Source organism: Xenopus laevis, chromosome 6S (assembly GCF_017654675.1).
Source record: "Xenopus laevis strain J_2021 chromosome 6S, Xenopus_laevis_v10.1, whole genome shotgun sequence".
In the NCBI taxonomy this organism is placed as follows: domain Eukaryota; kingdom Metazoa; phylum Chordata; class Amphibia; order Anura; family Pipidae; genus Xenopus; species Xenopus laevis.
In genome coordinates, this window is record NC_054382.1 from 11,975,437 (window position 1) to 11,996,927 (window position 21,491).

General features: G+C 38.0%; 1 protein-coding gene across 2 annotated transcripts in view; it reads right to left on the minus strand.

The window, feature by feature from the left end:
• Positions 1–21,491, minus strand: part of ptprn2.S (protein tyrosine phosphatase receptor type N2 S homeolog) — a 577,776-nt gene that overhangs the window by 215,958 nt on the left and 340,327 nt on the right. For both annotated transcript variants that reach the window (XM_018269027.2, XM_041567358.1), the window contains one exon: positions 10,023–10,087. In XM_018269027.2, the coding sequence (XP_018124516.1) occupies positions 10,023–10,087 (65 nt within the window). The remainder of the gene's footprint in view (positions 1–10,022; positions 10,088–21,491) is intronic.

Sequence of the window (21,491 nt, forward strand, 5' to 3'; positions counted from 1 at the left end):
TAATATTGACCATGTTCCTCATCTTTATAAAGCTAACTCTGTTCTTTATTAGACTAATATTGACCATGTTCCTCATCTTTATAAAGCTAACTCTGTTCTTTATTAGACTAATATTGACCATGTTCTTCATCTTTATAAAGCTTACTCTGTTCTTTATTAGACTAATATTGACCATGTTCTTCATCTTTATAAAGCTAACTCTGTTCTTTATTAGACTAATATTGACCATGTTCTTCATTTTTATAAAGCTAACTCTGTTCTTTATTAGACTAATATTGACCATGTTCTTCATTTTTATAAAGCTAACTCTGTTCTTTATTAGACTAATATTGACCATGTTCTTCATCTTTATAAAGCTAACTCTGTTCTTTATCAGACTAATATTGACCATGTTCCTCATCTTTATAAAGCTAACTCTGTTCTTTATTAGGCTAATATTGACCATGTTCCTCATCTTTATAAAGCTAACTCTATTCTTTATTAGACGAATATTGACCATGTTCTTCATCTTTATAAAGCTAACTCTGTTCTTTATCAGACTAATATTGACCATGTTTCTCATCTTTATAAAGCTAACTCTGTTCTTTATTAGGCTAATATTGACCATGTTCCTCATCTTTATAAAGCTAACTCTATTCTTTATTAGACTAATATTGACCATGTTCCCCATCTTTATAAAGCTAACTCTATTCTATATTAGACTACTATTGACCATGTTCCTCATCTTTATAAAGCTAACTCTGTTCTTTATTAGATTAATATTGACCATGTTCCTCATCTTTATAAAGCTAACTCTATTCTTTATTAGATTAATATTGACCATGTTCCTCATCTTTATAAAGCTAACTCTATTCTTTATTAGACTAATATTGACCATGTTCCTCATCTTTATAAAGCTAACTCTATTCTTTATTAGATTAATATTGACCATGTTCATCATCTTTATAAAGCTAACTCTATTCTTTATTAGACTAATATTGACCATGTTCCCCATCTTTATAAAGCTAACTCTATTCTATATTAGACTACAATTGACCATGTTCCTCATCTTTATAAAGCTAACTCTATTTTTTTAGACTACTATTGACAATACCCCTAGATATTTAATGATTGTCATTACTCATACTGCTTTAAATAAATAAATAAATATCTCCTATGTGAACAGACCAGCATAAATCGGCCCATGCTATTCAAGTAAATAAATTATAATATTACTTTGTGGCTTTCTCCTTTTACCCAGAGGACTGGCAGTATAACAGCTTCTATCTTTAGGGATTTCCTATCAAGTAATTTTCACGTCCTGTCTGTGGCACTCGCCCAAGTCATCTCAGTAGCTAAGAGACACAACCCTATATATTTAATGAACAAAGAACAAACCCAATCAGCCACTGCCATATATTCCCCTGCATTATTATTCACAACTGGAGTGCTATATAATTTGTTATGTAGGACATTGGATGCCAGGTTCCTCTCCCTGCCAGCCAGCTAATCAATGACAGCTGGATCTCTGCCCATAAATATCCAGGCCACCAGAATTTTTGGTTCCTTGCCCTAAAAAAAAGCCTCATTAAAATGCTAATTCTAGATCCCAGTGGAATGAAGGAATTCCTTGGAAAGAGTTCTAAAAAGAACAAGTGTCAGACAAATTACATCCTGAATTCCATCATTCCGGTTCTCGCGTTCTGGTGGAAATCTCATAACATGATACACTGAATCAAAATCTCAGTGTACTGTATTTAAAGGGAAAGGGCCTTTAGAACATAAATAATGTAAAAAGAAAAAAACTTTGTTCTGGAATAGACCAACAACACGGAAGAACAAAGCCGGCTTGAATACTGATCCACAATGTGTTGGTTGTTTAATTTCCTCTTGGAAATCCGGCACTAGTTCTATCACTATGCAAAACAGAATCTATTCATTAGTATGACAGATGACTGATGGAACCTTAGTCTGAGTCTTTCCCCAAAAAAAGTGTAATGTTTACATCTGTAGATTGTGTAGGTGCTTGTCATCATCTTGTGTCCTCATGAATCCACTTACCTTAAGCAGACATTGCGTTGGATGTAGGTGTATGTAGGTTGGATGTAGGTGTATGAGCCATAAGGTATATCATTTTGTGTCCTTTACTGTACTGTGGCATAGTCCTACTGGTTGATTTCAGAATTCACATTAATGGTGACCTGTCCATATTTTTCAATCCACAACCTATTAGTGGGGCTTTATGGGCTGATACAGCAAAAAAAAACTCGTAATTGTTGTTTTGTTGAAATATGTCTGTATGAAAAGCAGGGATAAAATGTTTCAAGATATTTCAATTGCTCTGTAGCACAACCGGTAAACATTCCCGAAATCTGACAGTTTATCAAACTATCCAATCAGACAACAAAACAAAGAAGAACTTTGTGCTAGTTCTAGGCCCTAAAATACAGAAACTGGTAGTGTTGGTTGCTAATCAGGCAGGATGGTGGAGAGAGTGCTCAGCTAGTGTGGTGTAGGCAAGGGTTTGTGAAAATTAACTAGGTTAAAAAAAAAAGTGCACTATCAGGCCTTCATGGCCCAATTATCTGAGGAGTTTGAACCAAGGAGGAAACACTAGGTGCAAAGTCCAATACGTGATAGCCAAAGGGTTAAGACAGGATTGTGGTTAAGATTCAGGCAAAAGGTTCAAGGGCAGACAGCAGGAACAAGGCAGAAGGTCAAAATTCCAGGAAACTGCAAATAACGAATTATAAAACACCCATGAATGCCAAGAAGTGCAGCCTATATTCGGACATCGAACCCATGTCTTCTCGTTCCTTGGAGTTCTTTGGAGTTCCTTGGTGTCCAAGCATGGCACGTGTATGTGGCCCTTGGTGCCACCATCTTCCTGATGAAGCGGAGTGCTCCTGACATGCAGAAATTCAAGGGTTACGCTGGAACTACTGGAGCTACTGGCTGGTCCAGAGATGGTGGCAGCTCTATGGTGGTTTCGCTGCTTCTATAGGCCCAGCACAGCTCAGTTTGGAATGCAAGACTGGAAGGACTGAGTGACGCCTACAGTTTAAAGCTTAGTGACCAAAATCTAGCCCATGTGTGTCTCTGGACAAAAAGCACCTGCCATATGACATTTGTGTGTATCTTTAACAGAAAACAAAACAACTATGTAACACATGTTTGAAACTGCTCGTCAGAAAGGATTCTCAAAAATGTGTGTTAAAATTTATTATAAATGAATTTATTATCTGTTAAAAAAAGAGCTTTCCGCATAAATGCCAAATGGTGAATTGCTTTACCCAATGGTAATTGCCAGGATGACCATAATTCTCACCACCAGGTCCGGACTGAGAATTAAAATAGGCCCTGGCATTTCAGGTACACAGAGGCCCAATCAGCCCATAAAGAGGCCCAAACAGCCCCAACCAGCCCACTAAATACTGACTTTCTATGGGACCTTATAGCAGCCCCTCTGGCATTTGCCAGAAGCCACAGATTGCCAGTCCAGGCCTGCTCACCACCCCACTACTATTTTGTCTTTTGCTTCTTATGCAACAACAAAATCCAACGGGATGGTTCAGAAAGTGGACACAGCTACAGTTTTCCCAGCATGCTCATGGCCTCAAGGATTCGCAGAAAGGCTAATTTCCATATCAAACCAAATTTAGATGAAACGCCTTGCTTTAAATAAAAAAAATGGGGGGGGGATGGGTGCATCAATAGCCCCTTGATTAGATTTTCATCTCCAGAGCAGACAAATATGAATATTTATTACCATGAATGCAGATTTTTCGCCTTCTCCTCTTGCTCTGATCTTGAATTCTATCCGTTGCTCATTTTTATGAAAATTTGTACTATGTTATGTTTTTTTCCTCCAAACTGACAGGTCTCAAGATAATCCTGTTATTATTTGGTAAAAGGCAACAGTTTCCATTTATTCATGTGTTAACTGGGGATTAAAATTTTGTTTTTCATTAACTGCGATCTAAGATGGGTTGGAAATTAAAATGTGGACATTTTAAATTAGCAGAGCTTTGAAGACCGTGAGTGTGTTTGATTCATTTGGCAAATTAGCAGATTGACAGTTGTTCATTACACTGATCATAGAAAAAGGCTCTCTGATTTTCTTCCGAAAATGTGTCACTATTTAATATTGTTTTTTTTAAATGCTGTTGACACCAAACTGCTGTCTCTTGAGAAGTTAGCTAACTGCTTTCTGCTTGTAATGTTCTTATTCTGATTTCCAATTTCTGCTTCCCCTGGTGTTCCATTAGAATGATAACTTTCTTACCTTCCATGGTACTTAAGTAAAACTTTCCTACCTCTCTTGGTATTTTATATAATAATAACTATCCTACTCCACCTGGCATATCATTTGGAGAGAAACTTTCCTACAGCCCCTAGTATTTCATTAGAATTATTATTTTCCTACCTCCCATATATTTCATTATTAGCATAGTTACTTTCCTACCTCCCTTGGTATTTAATCAGAATAGTAACTATCCTACTCCACAATGGTATATTTATATCATATGAAGAGACACTTTCCTACGGCCCCTAGTATTTCATTACAATTATTATTTTCCTACCTCCCCTAGATTTTATTATTAGAATAGTTACTTTCCTACCTCCCTTGGTATATAATTAGAATATTAACTATCCTGCTCCACCTGACATATCATTTGGAGAGAAGCTTTACTACCATCCCTAGTATTTGATTAGAAGGATTATTTTCCTACCTCCCCTATATTTAAGTATTAGAATAGTTACTTTCCTACCTCTCTTGGTCGTTAATTAGAATAGTAACTATACTACTCCATCTGGCATATCATTTGGATAGTCATGTTCATATCTTCCTTAATATTTCATTAGAACAGTTACTTTACTACCTCCCTGAGTATTCCATTACAATAAGTCATGTTCCTACTACTACTAATAAAGAGGGTTAATAGTAAGGAAAGGTTAAAACATTGAGGAGTGCCTATAAGTAAGGCATTCCCTTAACTCTGAATGTATTTTATTGATAACTTTTTTCCTGGAATAGTGGTCCTGTTCAATAACCTCTGCTGGTTTGAGGTTTCAGCTCCTAGGCTTTACTGTAACCAGTTCAATAAAAATGTTCTACATTCCGGGGCACATTTACTATTGGTTAATTAACCCTCGATATTCGAACCTCGAAGTAAAATCCTTCAACTTCGAATATCGAAGTCGAAGGATTTACCGCATTTTGTTCGAGCGAACGATTTTCCTTCGATCAAAAAAAGCTAGGAAAGATTATGGGGACCTTTCCCATAGGCTAACATTGGTGCTCGGTAGGTTTTAGGTGGCGAAGTAGGCAGTCGAAGTTTTTTTTACTCTTAGCCCTTTGGATACCACAAATTCGACTTGGTCTGCCCTAGTGAATTCTGTTACTTTCCTACCTCCCTTGGTATTTCATAGCAACAGTTATTATCCTACTGTACCTGGTATGTCATTTGGAAACATTCCTACCTCCCCTATATTTCATTAATAGATTAACCAAATTAGCTAGTTGACCTGTGCTTGAAATATTTACTAAGAGACTCTTAGGGGCAAATTTACTAACCTCCGAAAATTCGCCAGCGACGGCTTTGCTCACAGCGCAACACTTCACCAAGCGTAGATTCTCCAGGACAACGTTAATTTACTAAAATTCAAAGTTGCATCCAGGGCGCCGAACCCTGACGTAGTTGCGCTAGTGTTAATGCGTCAAGCAAAGTGAAGTTGTGCTAGCATTGCCTAATTTGCATAGGGTAGGAAGTTGAAGTTCAATGGACGTATATGTAGCAGCAAATACATTACACTACACAAGTCCAGGGAACCTTAATAAAAGAAAATAAAGTTGTTATATTGCCCTACACATGAGCCCAGTATATATTTTATGTCCCAAATTTTAGGAAATGTAGGGGAACCCGGTTACCCCAAAAAAAATGTACGCTCTTTTGCAGCCTATCACCCTGAAAAAAAGAAAAGACACAAGAGTTTTTTGGGACTTTGGGAATTTTCAACTATTTTTTTAGGAACTCCTATCTACTCTATTGCACTTCACCTGGTCTGAGGTGGAGAAGGGAAGTCTGGCGTAAGAGGTAACGTTCAGTAAAATCCACATCTTAGTGAATTTGCGTAGTTACGTCCATTCGCCAGAGCACTAATTCGCCTGGTGTTAGGGAGCAAAGTACAGTTAGAGTCTATATCCTTCACTAGCAAAGTTACGCCAGCAAACATTAGTAAATCGGCGCAGTTCCGAAATGACATCAAACTGGTGAATTTTTCACCAGCGTTAGTCACTTCGCCCTTTAGTTAATTTGCACCTCAGCTCTTTGGATACCACAAATTTGACTGGGTCTGCCCTCGTAAATTCTGCTTCTTCCTTAATGGTCCCGTCAACCCTGAAAAGGACCAATCAGCCTTGATAGTTTTTCAGAGGTAACTTCCATGTTATTTTGAAATGTTTGCCTTATAGCCTCAGCTTGGCCGAACCTCCAAGGGGAATTTGAACTAAAGAAGCCGCATAATAATAACTATATCACTTTCAGTCAGTTATAAAAAAAAAAACCATAGTTAGCATTGTTTATTGTATATCTTCAAAAATATCATTATATAACAATCAATAACGATATCTTTTCCTTTAATTCTCTAAATCAAAATGTTCCCATTATAACAGTTTTTTTTTTTATTTAAATAGAAAATGTACATACAGTTGGTTTTCAAGACTTTAGCAATTTAATTATAACGTGGGAAGTTTCATACACTAACTACCAATTATGTTACTGGTTATTATTGTAGGATTACATTTGCTATTCGGTATAATCCGGAATGTAGAAAGAGCGTATTCGCATTTTAATTAGGAAAGCAAACAAAAATTACTGCATTTCATCATCGAACTAACGATATCTACAGAACACCCCTTATTAGTGATGGGCATGAATTTGCGGCGAATTCCCGCAATTTGCCGCCGGTGAATAAATTCGCAAAATTGCCACGAAAATTCGCCGGCATTAAAAAAACATTTCTCGAATGTTTCTCCGATTTTTCCGGTGAAGCAAAACGGCCCAAATTCGCCCATCACTACCCCTTATGCATAATCAAGCCGTGCCTGGATTGCACCCACAGAATATTTACTTTACAGCTAGTGCCCGTGATGATTGCTTAGGAACAAATACTATGCATTTTGCAAAAATAAGTTCTCAAAATTTTTAGGGATGCACCAAATCCAGGTTTCGGTTCGGGATTCAGCCAGGATCCTTCTGCCTGGCCGAACCAAATCCGAATTTGCATATGCAAATTAGGGGCGGGTAGGAAAATCACGTGACTTGTCACAAAACAAGGAAGTGAAAATTGTTTTGCCCTTCCCACCCCTAATTTTCATATGCAAATTAGGATTCGGATTCAGTTCGGTATTCGCCAAATCTTTTGCAAAGGATTCAGGGGTAAGTCCGAATACAAAATAGTGGATTCGGTGCATCCCTATATATAAACAGAGTTTTATCGGCACTCACCAATCACTTCACATCAGCCAGGTGCTAGCCATCAATATGCAGTCCAATCCCCAGAGGATGATCGTCATGATATTAATGATGATCCTCTGAGGATCGAAATGCGTTGATGCACCATGCTGCCGTGAGTGCTTGCTTGTATTGACCACATCTATCTATATCTACTGTATCTATCTATATATACAGCCTTCTAGTCATGTTGAAAATTGGATGCAAAAGTTTCTTTAGTGGGCCATTCAGGCTTTGGATAGAGACCTGGCAGTCCAGCAGTTATAAGCAGAAGAAGTTGGGTACAGTAGAGCAAGATGGTATCAAGCATGCCAGAGGACAGAGCTTAAAGCTGTCACCCAACTTGAAGCCCTTCGGCTGTTGGCGAATTCTAGAGTAATTGCTTGGAGAGTCCTACTTTATATCCATAATGAGGCCCCACAATGTCTGATTTGCCCTTGGAGTCATCTCAACTAAAGATGACCCTCACAGCAAGGCAATAAAAGGAAAACCACCATGAACTTTCCCAAGCATGCCAGATGACAGATCCCAAACCTGTAGCTCTTCAATTGTTGGTGGATGCTGGGACACTTAGAGACTCCTACTTAATAACAATTGCCCAACTTGCTGCCCTTCGGTTGTTGGTGGAAGCTGGAAGACCAAATGACGCAGCTTTGAGACTTTTACTTTATATAAATAATGAGGCCCCACAAAGTCTGATTTGCCCTTGGATCCATCTCAACTAAAACAGCAAGGCAATAAAAGGAAACCACCATGAACTTTCCCAAACATGATGATGACAGATCCCAAACCTGATGCCTAACCTGCAGCCCTTCACTTGTTTGTGGATGCTGAGACATTTAGAGACTCCTACTTAATAAATAATAGCAAGGCAATAATTTGGACAAATCACAAACCGACTAACATAAAAACACTTAAAAAATGTATGACTTTATTTATGTTACACAAACTGCTTGCAGTATATCTCTGCCGTTCTCTTTGATATTTGGTACGGATGCACTGAATCCAAATCCTTATTTGTATATGCAAATTAGGGGCGGTGAGGGAAATTGCGTGACTTTTTGTCAAAAAACAAGGAAGTAAAAAATGTTTTCCCTTTCCCACCCCAATTGGCATATGCAAATTAGGAATCGGATTCGGTTTGGTATTCGGCCGAATCTTTCGCAAAGGATTCTGGGGTTCGCCCGAATCCAAAATAGTGGATTCGGTGCATCCCTACTATTTGGTAGATGTATAATAAGCTGAATATTGCTTGTCCCTCTAACTGACCATGTCTCCCAGCAGAGGCTGAGATGTACATTTAAGGAGAAATCAATGCCATTTTAGAAGTGGTGGAGATTTCACAGGGCAGTGGAAGACTGAATAATATGTCGACAGCTACACTGTACATCGTGGTAATATTGGCTGAAGCACACAAAGGCTGCAACTGCCAGAAAATCTGAACCACCCTCCCTATGAGTTTTAAGCCAGCATGTTTGTGATAGACACTATTGCTTTAAATGGATTTAAAGGGATCCTGACACCATTTTAAGAATTATTTGTAAATCATCAGCAAGATCGTATTTCCTATATAATAGCATTCACTTAGTTACAAGTTGGCATCAGTTATTATTTAATACCTGCCATGCATCACATCACAGAGATTTTAACAGCCCTTGCCCCAGTGGATCTTACAATCTAGGGTCCACATCACACACACTAGAGTCAATCTCATAAGGAGCCAGTTAAACTGCCTGTATATTTTTAGTGCGGGAGGAAATCTACATAAACACAAGGAGATGATGTCAATAAAAGAAGCAACATTGGCAATTAACTCTCTTTTTCAAAAATAATGTAGTAGTTGTAAAGTACAGGTAATGGATCTGTTATTCGGAAAACCTTTATCCAGAAAGCTCCGAATTATGGAATGGCCGTCTCCCATAGACTCAATTTTATCCAAATTATCCAAATTTTTAAAATTATTTCCTTTTTCTGTGTAATAATAAAACAAAACCTTGAACTTGATCCCAACTAATATATAATTAATTCTTAATAGAAGCAAAACCAGCCTATTGGGTTTATTAAATAATTATATGATTTTCTTGTAGACTTAAGGTATGAAGATCCAAAGTACGGAAAGATCTGGAAAACCTCAGGTCCCGAGCACTCTGGATAACAGGTCCCATACCTGTACTGGAAAATATAGTTGAAACCCATTTCTAACATAGGTACTTAAATAATGCAGTTACTAATAGCAAGCAACCAGTAAGCAATTTGTTAAGTGATGGGCGAATAAATTAGCCAGACACGAATTTGCAGTAAATATCTGCGTTTTGCCACAAGCAAATGAATTCGCGAAACTGCGGCAACAATTCGCCGGCAAAAAACCTGTCATCAAAATTGGAGAGATCACATAAAAATTGTCACGCGTCAAAATTATTTTGCATTTCGCAAGTTTTTCGCAAAAAACTACGGTATGCGAGTAAATCAACCCCTCTGTATCAGGGGTAAGTAATAATAAGCAAGTCAAATATTTAAAGACCCTACCTCCCCAACTCCGGTCTGCAGGACTTTCAAGCCAGTGGATTTCTCAAGCGCATCTTTGTTGGCAGCTGTTAATGAAATGAAAAGAAAAAATACACAAAGGTTATTTTAAAAGAATAAAACGCAGGGATTTTGCTCATTTGAACTCACCTTGTTTCTGCATTTCATTAACAGCTAACGGGCTTCCAACTCTTTCAAAAGCCCATCACAAGGAACAATTATCTTAATTATATTCCATTTTCAACCCAGGAGTTGACACAATAAACTATTTCTTCTCCTGGAGCTTAAGGGACAACACAAACTTCATAATAAGCCAGCATGATTAATATGTCAAACAAAAGACACATTGGTCTTTGGAGCTATTATTGTCATAACACCTACATGGCAGCTGTGTTAGGCCATTAGCGTCCCCCGGTCTAAATGCAAAATACTTTTTTAAGCTTCAACAAAAGCATGGATGTAATGTAATAGGTTTTTTTTCCAAAAGGAGCAAGCTTTATTAGGACTGGGTAATGCTGGCTCAACAGGCACTTTGAAAACATGCTAACTTATGTATGGAACTTGAATATATTAGGCAGGTGAGAACCTTGAAAGGCACAGAACGTATAATGTATTATTGAGGTATGCTCTTGGAAGCAGGCCTGAGCCATGACTCTGGTTAACATGTCTAAAGAAAGGGGAAAAAAGAAGGGGGAGGAAAAAAGAAAGAAAGAGAAAGAAAGAAAGAAAAAGAGAGAGAGAGAACGAAAGAAAGAAAGAAAGAAAGAGAAAGAAAGAAAGAAAAAAAAAAAGAAAGAAAGAAAGAAAGAAAGAAAGAAAGAAAGAAAGAAAGAAAGAAAGAAAGAAAGAAAGAAAGAATTGGTCATACATATTGTGCATCCAGTGTAAAAGGAAGAGTAACACCAAAAAAAAAGTGTTTTAAAGGAACGAATAAAGGATTAAAGGAATGAATAAAGGAATACAATGTATTGTTGCCCTGCACTGATAAAACTGGTGTGTTGGGGGCAGTCATTCAAGCACAGGATACACAGTAGATAACAGATAAGTACTACTATAGTTTATATAAACAAGCTGCTGTGTAGCCATGGCGGCAGCCATTCAAGCACAGGATACACAGTAGATAACAGATAAGTACTACTATAGTTTATATAAACAAGCTGCTGTGTAGCCATGGGGGCAGCCATTCAAGCACAGGATACACAGTAGATAACAGATAAGTACTACTATAGTTTATATAAACAAGCTGCTGTGTAGCCATGGGGGCAGCCATTCAAGCACAGGATACACAGTAGATAACAGATAAGTACTACTATAGTTTATATAAACAAGCTGCTGTGTAGCCATGGGGGCAGCCATTCAAGCACAGGATACACAGTAGATAACAGATAAGTACTACTATAGTTTATATAAACAAGCTGCTGTGTAGCCATGGGGGCATCCATTCAAGCACAGGATACACAGTAGATAACATATAAGTACTACTATAGTTTATATAAACAAGCTGTTGTGTAGCCATGGGGGCAGCCATTCAAGCACAGAACATACAGTAGATAACAGATAAGTACTACTATAGTTTATATAAACAATCTGCTGTGTAGCCATGGGGGCAGCCATTCAAGCACAGGATACAGAGTAGATAAATAAGTTCTTAAGAATCCCATTGTATACTACAGAGCTTATCTGTTATCTGCTGTGTATCCTGTGCCTTTTCTAGCTTTGAATGGCTGCTCCCATGACTACACAGCAGTGTGTTTATATAAACTACAGTAGAGTTTCTGAAGCAAATACACTGGTTGTACCAGTACAGCGCAACACTATATCATATTGTCATTCCTTTAAAAAAAAATGTTTTTGGCATTACTGTTCCTTTAATTTGGGATGCCAGGGCACACCAAAAAAAAAAAACCTTAGATCATAGGCCCACTCTCCAAACAATTTTTCCTGGTGCGATGGTCATTCATTTTACATTCTAACATTATATCACCAAAATCCCTAAATCTTACGTTTTTTTTTTTTTATCCAACGTTTATTGACATGTAAACATATTAAGCAGACATTAAATATCAGTTATTTCTTTTACATATAATTTCTTTCTTTGTGTTCCTCCTCTTGTATTATATACTTTCCAAAACACAAAAATGTAGGAGGAAATATATAAAATAAAATACAATTTAAACTAAACAATGAAATATTACCTTCATCTAAAGCATATTGAATTTAACATAAAACATTGTTCCATTCCTGGTGGATGTATTACCCCTGTCTAATTCCGTTAAGTTCCATTGTTATATATAGGCCCCTGAAAGTTGGTACCTAAATCTTAAAGGGATACTGTCATCAGAAAACATGTTTTTTTCAAGATGAATCAGTTAATAAAGCTACTCCAGCAGAATTCTGCACTGAAATCCATTTCTCAAAAGAGCAAACAGATTTTTTTATATTCAATTTTGAAATCTGACATGGGGCTAGACATTTTGTCAATTTCCCAGCTGCCCCTGGTCATGTGACTTGTGCCTGCACTTTAGGAGAGAAATGCTTTCTGGCAGGCTGTTGTTTTTCCTTCTCAATGTAACTGAATGTGTCTCAGTGAGACATGGGTTTTTACTATTGAGTGTTGTTCTTAAATCTACCAGGCAGCTGTTATGTTGTGTTAGGGAGCTGCTATCTGGTTACCTTCCCATTGTTCTTTTGTTTGGCTGCTGGGGGGAAAAGGGAGGGGGGTGATAATCACTCCAACTTGCAGTACAGCAGTAAAGAGTGATTGAAGTTTTTCAGAGCACAAGTCACATGACTTGGGGCAGCTGGGAAATTGACAATATGTCTAGCCCCATATCAGATTTCAAAATTGAATATAAAAAAAAATCTGTTTGCTCTTTTGAGAAATGGATTTCAGTGCAGAATTCTGCTGGAGCAACACTATTAACTGATTCATTTTGAAAAAAAATGTTTTTCCCATGACAGTATTCCTTGAAGTTATTTAACTGCTGAAAGTCCTAGATCCACCCAAATTCTACCTTTTCCTCTCTGGAACCAAGACTGTCTCAAAAGGAAAAGCGCAGGCGTCATGTCGGATGCGTTGGATCTAATGTAAGTAATACAAATGTCGCACGTACAAGCTGATTGCATCCCACATGACACGACTGTCGTATGCAAACGCTGCATGTTGCGTCTTCATCTGACAGTCGTGTTGTGTCGGATGCAATCAGCTTGTACGTGCGACTTTTGTATTACTTACATTAGATCCGACGCATCCGACATGACGCCTGCACTTACTCGCGTCGGAACGGATGGCCACACACCGAAGTGTAGTTCTACCCTAAAACTACCCTGTCCTAAAGTTTTAGGTTTCCTTAATTAGAAACTGGCAAATTTATAATAATGAAATAAGTGGATAAATAGCAAAACCTCGACTCTTCCAGAAAAGCAGTGACCAGCACAATATGCGTTTTTTTTTATTGTACGTGTGAAACAAAGGGTTGGCAAATATATAAATGAAGTCCTTCAAAATTCAATTCATAGATGAAGGATATGCAAATGACCCAGAGAAGCAGAAATCTATAATGTTCTCAAAATTCTGCAACAGCCTGTTTAATTAGTATTTTAATTTATCAGAATAATTTCTTACACTTGACAATTTATTCAGTAATCCATATAATTAAGCACGCTTCTACAGTAGAATAATTCGGTTTGCACCCTCGATAGTAACCTCGGGGATTTTCAGAAAGTGTTTTCTATCAACTAAATATAGCCTTTGGCCTCTCTGCTGTGCTCAGTAGTCACAGTTTTAGGGATCTTGAATGAGGTCAAGATGACTGGCTAACACAAAAGTGGCTTCAAAACCCTGACATTAGACTGCTGTATCATCACTGTACAGAACACTAGAGGAAATTAAATATCTCAAGTGCAAAAGTCTATTAAGTCACAATCAAAAACATACATTTAAGTGCTTTATGGTCTTGCAGAACATAAAGTGGCACCAATGCTCAACTATTTAATGTTAAAAGACTGGTTTTTGGATAGCATTCCCTAATGGTCTAGGAGGGTTATAACCATTTTTTTTTCAAGTTTTAATATAGTTAGTGGGGCACATGACTCTTCTTCTTTGGCCTCTACCTGCTGACCAGGAATGATACTGATGAGCAGCTCAGACACAATGACCCTAAAGGAACCATCTTTTTAGTTTATGTTGGGGAACAGAGTTCCCTTGAATGAGATATGTAGAAATTTTCAAATTCAAATTTTTTTTTATGTCAAAACTCACTCGAATTCGAATTTAAAAGAACCAACTCGAATGTAAATTTAAATGTGAGATTTATCACACCTGGACCATGATGACAGTTCTAATTGAAAAACGTCACCTAAAGCTGCCAAATTAATTTAAGAGTCAATGGCAGAGGTCCAAAGACACATGTCCATCAAGTTCAACTTTTAATTTTTTTTTTAACCTGCCTAACTGTCAGATGATCCAGAGGAAGCCTCTACAATTTGCCACAGAGGGGGAAAAATTCCTTGGCAATGGGACCAGTCCCTGGATCAACTTGTACTATGAGCTATCTTCCATAAACCTGTATTCCCTCACTTGCTAAACACCATCCAACCCCATCTTAAAGCTATCTAATGTATCAGCCTGTACCACTGATTCAGGGAGAGGATTTTGGATAAATCTGAACCATAGTGTAAGCTAAGCAGAGTAGCCCTGAGCTCCATCCTAGGATTGACAGAGTGGTGGTAGCTTTTGCAGGTAATACTAGTCTTAAAGAGAAGAGACCACAGAAAAGAAATACTTAAGCTTAAGCTTAAGCATTGGTTTAGGCCACGATAGGGTTACATGAGCTACAATTAAATTAAGTGCATAAGGCATAAAGCATTTATGTGCTAGGACATCCTTTACTTAAAAACCTACTGCCTCCCCATCTAATGCCTAATAAACAGTATGCAAGCAAGCATGATGCCCAGGCCCATGTTATACCCCTAACAAGGTAGGAACAACCTACACCAATGTGCACTGTCTAAGTCCCAGTGTAAATCCAAACTATTTATAACATTGACTTCTCAACTGTTACACTCTTGCTGAAGGTGATGCCCCATGTCCAATACGCTGCTACTGCACTGGAAGTTCTAGTTGAGGAACCAACTGACCATACCTGAGCTACACAAGCAAGTCATTCATGCTCAAGATAAAAAAAACCTGAAAAAGAAATGAGGAAAGTGGCTCAGCTATATTGAAGGAGACAACCACTTCCTCTGCTCAGATCCATTTAGAATCGCTTTGCCAATATCTGTACAAGTACAGAAAAATCGAACCTAACAACATACTCACGCGCGCAGCTCTCCTGTCTCCTGCCTGGAGCCTGCCCATGCTATTTCCAACACACACAATATATGGAACATTTATACTTAAAAACAGAGAATGTGAAATGTCAACGCTTTAAGAATATAATTAGTACACGAGAAATATAACAAAAGAAACAAGGGACTATTTTATGTAATAAAGAGCATAGTAACATGGCGGCAAGGTAAAGGAGCATAATAGAGGCAATTTATTTAATTACATATAAATGTGTATATAGGGGCAGAACTCGGAGAAAAACAGCACAAACACCTGTGTTTCCATGAAATTATTTACTGATAAGGGAATATTTATCAGACCAGTGGATAATACTGGTTACATAACCCCCAAAGTGATATTATATCATTATATATTATATTTGCGCTATAAATAAGTTGCACCCTTGAAATCCTCTCAGGTAACATATTAAGAATGGTGAATTAAAGGAAAACTATACCCCCAAATAAATACTTAAGCAGCAGATTATAATAATAATAAAACTAAAATATGTATTCCCATTATTCAAAGAGATGTTGTAGAGATGTTTGGAGTTGTTGGCTTTCGAGCGAGTCTGCATATTTGCCTTTATTTTTTCCAATTATTCTGAGCACCTCCTTAACCCTTATACCGGGCCTCCTTCAAAGTGTGGTCTCCTCTACACCATGCTGCTGAAATAAAATTGCTTGTTTTCCATAGGTTTTAGCAGTTGCCTAGCAGGGAGTGATGCATTCGCCTCGAGAAACATCAGATTTGTTTGTACAGATGGCATCGGCATTATTCTTTGTTTGTCACAATGCTCTGATGTGTGAATGTAAACACGGACCACAGGGACTGACAACAACAACAAATACAAGCTTTTTTCCATATATAACTGGATAAACCTATAAAGAGCTTCTTCAGTGAAGTTGGAATTTCACAAAAAATCATCCTATCCCTTAAGGGCAGAGACACAATGGAGATTCGGGGAGATTTAGTCGCCTGGCGACAATTTGCCTCTTCCCACCAATAAGGATGTTAGGATGAGAAGGCTAATCTTGAGACCCAGCCAAAGTATAAATAAGAACTTGCTGGATGCTCTCCTGGCCCAGTGGTTAGGGTGAGCAGTCAGTAACCAGGAGGTCCCAAGCTCAAACCCCAGAAGAGCCTGAATTTCATCATAGACCCCAACATACATGATCAAATAAAATCACTCATTGAAGTCATCTCCCAAAAGATCCACAAGGCAAGGTATTTCACCTGAGGAAGGGATTGGTCACCAAAAATTTGTGCCATATTTTCTGCTGAATAAATGTTTTAAAGGCATTGCCAGATGTATTGGTAGGCTTCCTCCCTGTTTGGAACTTGACCACAAGGGCAAGTGTCACATATCACAAATAGTGATGGGCGAATTTGGGGCGTTTTGCCGGAAAATTAGTGAATTTCCCGAGAAAAGGCAAAAAATTTGTGAAATGGCGCCAGCGTCTCATTTTTTACGCCGGCGTCCATTTTTTTTTTATGGCGGCGAATTCGCGCCTGTCACTAATCACAAATATGTATTTCCTCAATTTTCAGACTCTGAACCCATAGACCCTTTGCAGAACCGGACTACATTACTTACTTAAATCCAACTGCCGGTAAAAACAAGACAAGGCACTTTTACTGTATATAATCGGAAAGCATAACAAACTCTGTTATCCATAATGTTGACCTGTAGGGTACAGAAGAAAATCTATTTAAATATTTTTTAAAAAGATTTGACAGATAAGTATTGTAAGTAGCAGCAGGAGTAGACTGCAATGAATACATCTAAAATCTAACATGGTATTTAAAACACTACTGATTTAACCAGAATAATAGTTTTCAATATTAACTAGGATTATTTAAAGTGAAAAAAAGTGATGCTAATTTCTTTTGTTGGGCAATAAGCCTGATTACATTTGTTTGGGATAAGCACCAACCTGTCACTATTTCGGCAGCATAGATTCCCGATTTGTGCCATGCTGTTAAATGACTGTTTCGAGTCATAAAGAAATAAGGACCAGGTGTAAGACTAAAATAAGCAGATAAAAACGAAATCTCCTTTCACTTGTACAATAAACCCACGTGCGATCCATGTTGAGAACATAAGAAGCTTTTCTTCAGCTGAACAGGCACAAAGAAAACCCTCATGCAAAGTATCTGGGATAAAAAAAACACATTAAGGATCTGGAATTCTTTCTGCACCCCTTCGGTTCTGAAAAGGGAAAGTGAAGGGAATGTGAAATGTCCCACCATGGCATTATGTCCCACCATGGCATTATTAGTTACCTAATGCAATGAGAGAGATGTGCTAGAAAAGACAATTTTTAAGAGTGTTCTTCGGCAGAATTAAAGGAGAACTAAAACCCCTGTAGCTGGGTGTCCCTGTTCACCCCCTCCACTGGCCACTCTCTTCCACCCTCCAGAGGGGAGACCCATTGCAGTTCAACACAAGGTGTTGCACTGCAATGGGTCTCCCCTCTGGAGGGTGGAAGAGAGTTGGAGAATCCTTCATTCTTCTCACTTTTCTCTGCAATTCTGTATGTGTATGGCAAAAGCCTTTTTGAAGTTTAATTTGTAGTTGGTTTTGAGAGCTCACCCTATGGTAGAGAGACACAAGACATATGTGTTGTTCGGATGATCTTCAAATCCAGGCCTCAGTAGTCAGGCACAAGGCTACTCAGTAGTGATGGGCGAATTTGCACCGTTTTGCTTCGCCTAAAAATTTGCGAATTTCACGAGAAACGGCGAAAAATTGACGAAATGGTGCCGTCGACTAGTTTTTTACACCTGCGTCCGTTTTTGACGCCGGTGTATGTTTTTTGAATGGTGGCGACATTTTTTTTTTGACGCCAGTGAATTTTCGCGCTTGATTTGCGAATTTATTCGCCAGCAGCGAAACGCGCAAATTCGCCTGCCGAATAAATTCACCCATCACTAATACTCAGTTGGTGGCCTGGTCTGGACAATGAATTAGTTATACCCCGAGCTTTGGCGGGGACAGGCTAGAACAGAAGCCACAAACAAGTCCAGGACAGTTTGTATATTCTCACTGCGATTGTTAGGGTTTCCTACAGCATCTCTTTTATACTCAAAAACATAATGATAGATTCAATGGTTTAACATGAAACTGACCCTTTGTGTGTATAGAACTGTCATTGGGAAATAAGATTGTAAGCTCCATTGGTAAAGCACAACTACAGGCATGGGACCTGTTTATCCAGAATTCTCAGGGCCTGGGGTTTTCTGGATATTGGATCTTTCTGTAATTTGGTTCTTCATACCTTAAAGCTACTAAAAAATCATGTAAACTTTAAATACGTGTAAACCCAATAGGCTGGGTTTACTTCCAATAAGGATTCATTATATCTTAGTTGGGATCAAGTACAAGGTACTTTGTTATTATTATAGAGATAAAGAAAATCATTCCATTTGGATTTTTGGATTATAAAGGAGATGGCCTTTCCATAATTCTGAGCTTTCTGGATAACGGGTCTCCGGATAACAGATCCGGTACCTGTTATATGTTTGCACTTAATAAATAAAGCACAATATTAAGCATAGGATGCATAACTTTAAGCTTTAGTTACCTTTTTTTATTTTTGAAACAAGCTGGAGCATTTAAAATAATTTGAAGAAAAAATAGTCAAATGGGGTGGCCAACAGGCAAAGCCTACAGCGAGTACACCCACCAACAAACACATTTACAATATATTTAAAAGAATTAAGATTAAGCCAACAAGGTTTCAGTTTTAATCTTGCAAAAACATTGTGACATAGAATATGACATCTTTTATTAAATGCTGTGTATTATTATTATTATTATCCTGGGCAATCAAAGGCCACGCTAAAATGCTAGGAGATAATTTAAAAGGATAAATGTATGCATAGTGTTATACGGCATTCTTCTACTGGTGCCCAATTCAAAAATCAAAACTGCATTAAACTGTTATCTCCAGGAAGGGTCCTTGCACCAAATTGGTGTCAAAAACAATCATCACCTAATCCTCGAATCCCCATATAACCTGTCAAGCGTTTCCATTATAGAAGCATTAAAATCCAACTCAAATAGTTTGATTGCTTTTCCAATGGAATAATTCTGTCTGTTCATACGGAATAAGAGATGGCTGAACCTTTAACCCAGGCAATCTGTTAAAAATATAGCTTTCATATTGGAACGACTTAGGCAATCCTGGTGGGAGATGAGACATCAAGGTGAATGGTTAATGCCCAGAGTAGTAATCTGATTGGGAAAATATATGGGAATTGTGATATCAGAATATGTCACAGACTTCAGTGGTTACCACTGGAACAAAAAAAGTTACACAGAGAAGAGTAAAGATTCCAATTTGAAAGACACATAGAGATCCTTTGGGATGTGATAATTACAAGCCGTTATAAGTGTCAGAGAAAGAGAGTGTCAGAGCTTATTGTGTAAGCAGTAACGTCTGCTTACTGCTTAGTCCAGTTGGCTTTTAGCTCCCCAGAGCTACAGATGCCAGGGATATACAGTATGACTCCCCTTTAGTTATCTGGTGCTTTCAAGGCTGCCCTCAGGGGCCCATACCCCTAAGTAAGTAGGGCTACCCTTGCAGGTGGCCCCAATTGTTAGCCTGTCTGTAACCTGGCCTCTTTTATGGTGGGACCTACTAACAACAACAATAATGGAACCCCCCAAAAAATTGCCACTTGAATGCATGGTCGTGCACATTTTCTACCCTTGCCATACCCCAATTATGCCCAAATCTCACTCACAATCGTTCCACATGCAGCCCACTCCTCACAAGTCAATACATTTAGCCTCTGAATTCTTGGGTCCTCCCTGTCACAGGGCCTATTTGATTGGAATATCACCTGTGTCTCCCTGAAGGTGGTCCAAATGGCTTTACAAGTTAGGTTAAAAAAAGACCCTTGTCCATCAAGTTCAACCTTTTATGTCTGTGTATAACCTGTCTAATTTCTAGTTGATCCACAGGAAGATGAAAAGCCTCTCCAATTGGCCTCAGACGAGGGAAATATTTCTTCCTGACTCCAAGATGCAATGGGACAAGTCCCTATATAAACTTGTACTATGAGCTATCTTCCATATCCCTGTATTCCCTCACTTGCTAAACACCATCCAACCCCTTCTTATACATATCTAATGTATCAGCCTGTACCACTGATTCAGGGAGAGAATTCCACATCTTCACAGCTCTCTCTATAACAAACCCCTTCTGAATATTTAGGAGGAACTTTGCGTCAGCTGGAAAGACCTACTGATAAATAAAGCACTGGAGAGATTATTATATGATCCCCTTATATATTTATACATATCTGATCTTCTTATTATCTGAACTTCTTCTCCTAGAAAAGAGCTGAGTTGCTCTCCACGGTGTATTGGGTAAACTCATTTATAACAAGAAGAAGCTATTTGGAACTTGCCTCTAATACTTGATTTTCTTTCTCTAATACTGCCTCTCCTGCCCAGTCCTATAGGAGGTCTGTCCTCTAACTATTGTTGGACTGGGATGCCATGAGACCATGTTCCCATTTTCAAAACTATTATTCCTCCTCTCCACACTCAATCTCTTTATTCTCCTAGTCTTTTATTTTACTTACTATATTCTTCCATTATTACACATTTTTCCCATAAAGAAATAGGAACTAACCAAGGCTAAATGGTTAGAAGCAAGAGGACCCACTGACACTTGGGCCCACCGGGAATTTTCCTGGTATCCCATTGGGCCAGTCCGACACTGCTTCTAACCATCCTCCTAGTCAAAACCAAAGGCAAATTGGCCAACTGTTGTCCTCGTTCTTTTTGTTTTCTAATTAATCTCTTTGTCCACCCTCTAAAATCTACACTCTCAGACTCAAACTTTTTTTGGTTTAATTTTTTAAAAGAAGTAAAATTGTAATATATAATATTGTAATTTATTACTCTGTGTAATCTTAATAACAAGTTACATACATAATGTACTAACCGTACATATACAGTATATATATATATATATAAATACACTATATAAATACACGCACTATACTATGCTATTAGTACAATGAGATCTAATATTTCCTAATGAAGCACATTTTTCAATGAAATATTCTTGAATGAGTCACAATGTTTTACCTTTTTAAAATGGTTCTAAATTTAAAAGAAATTC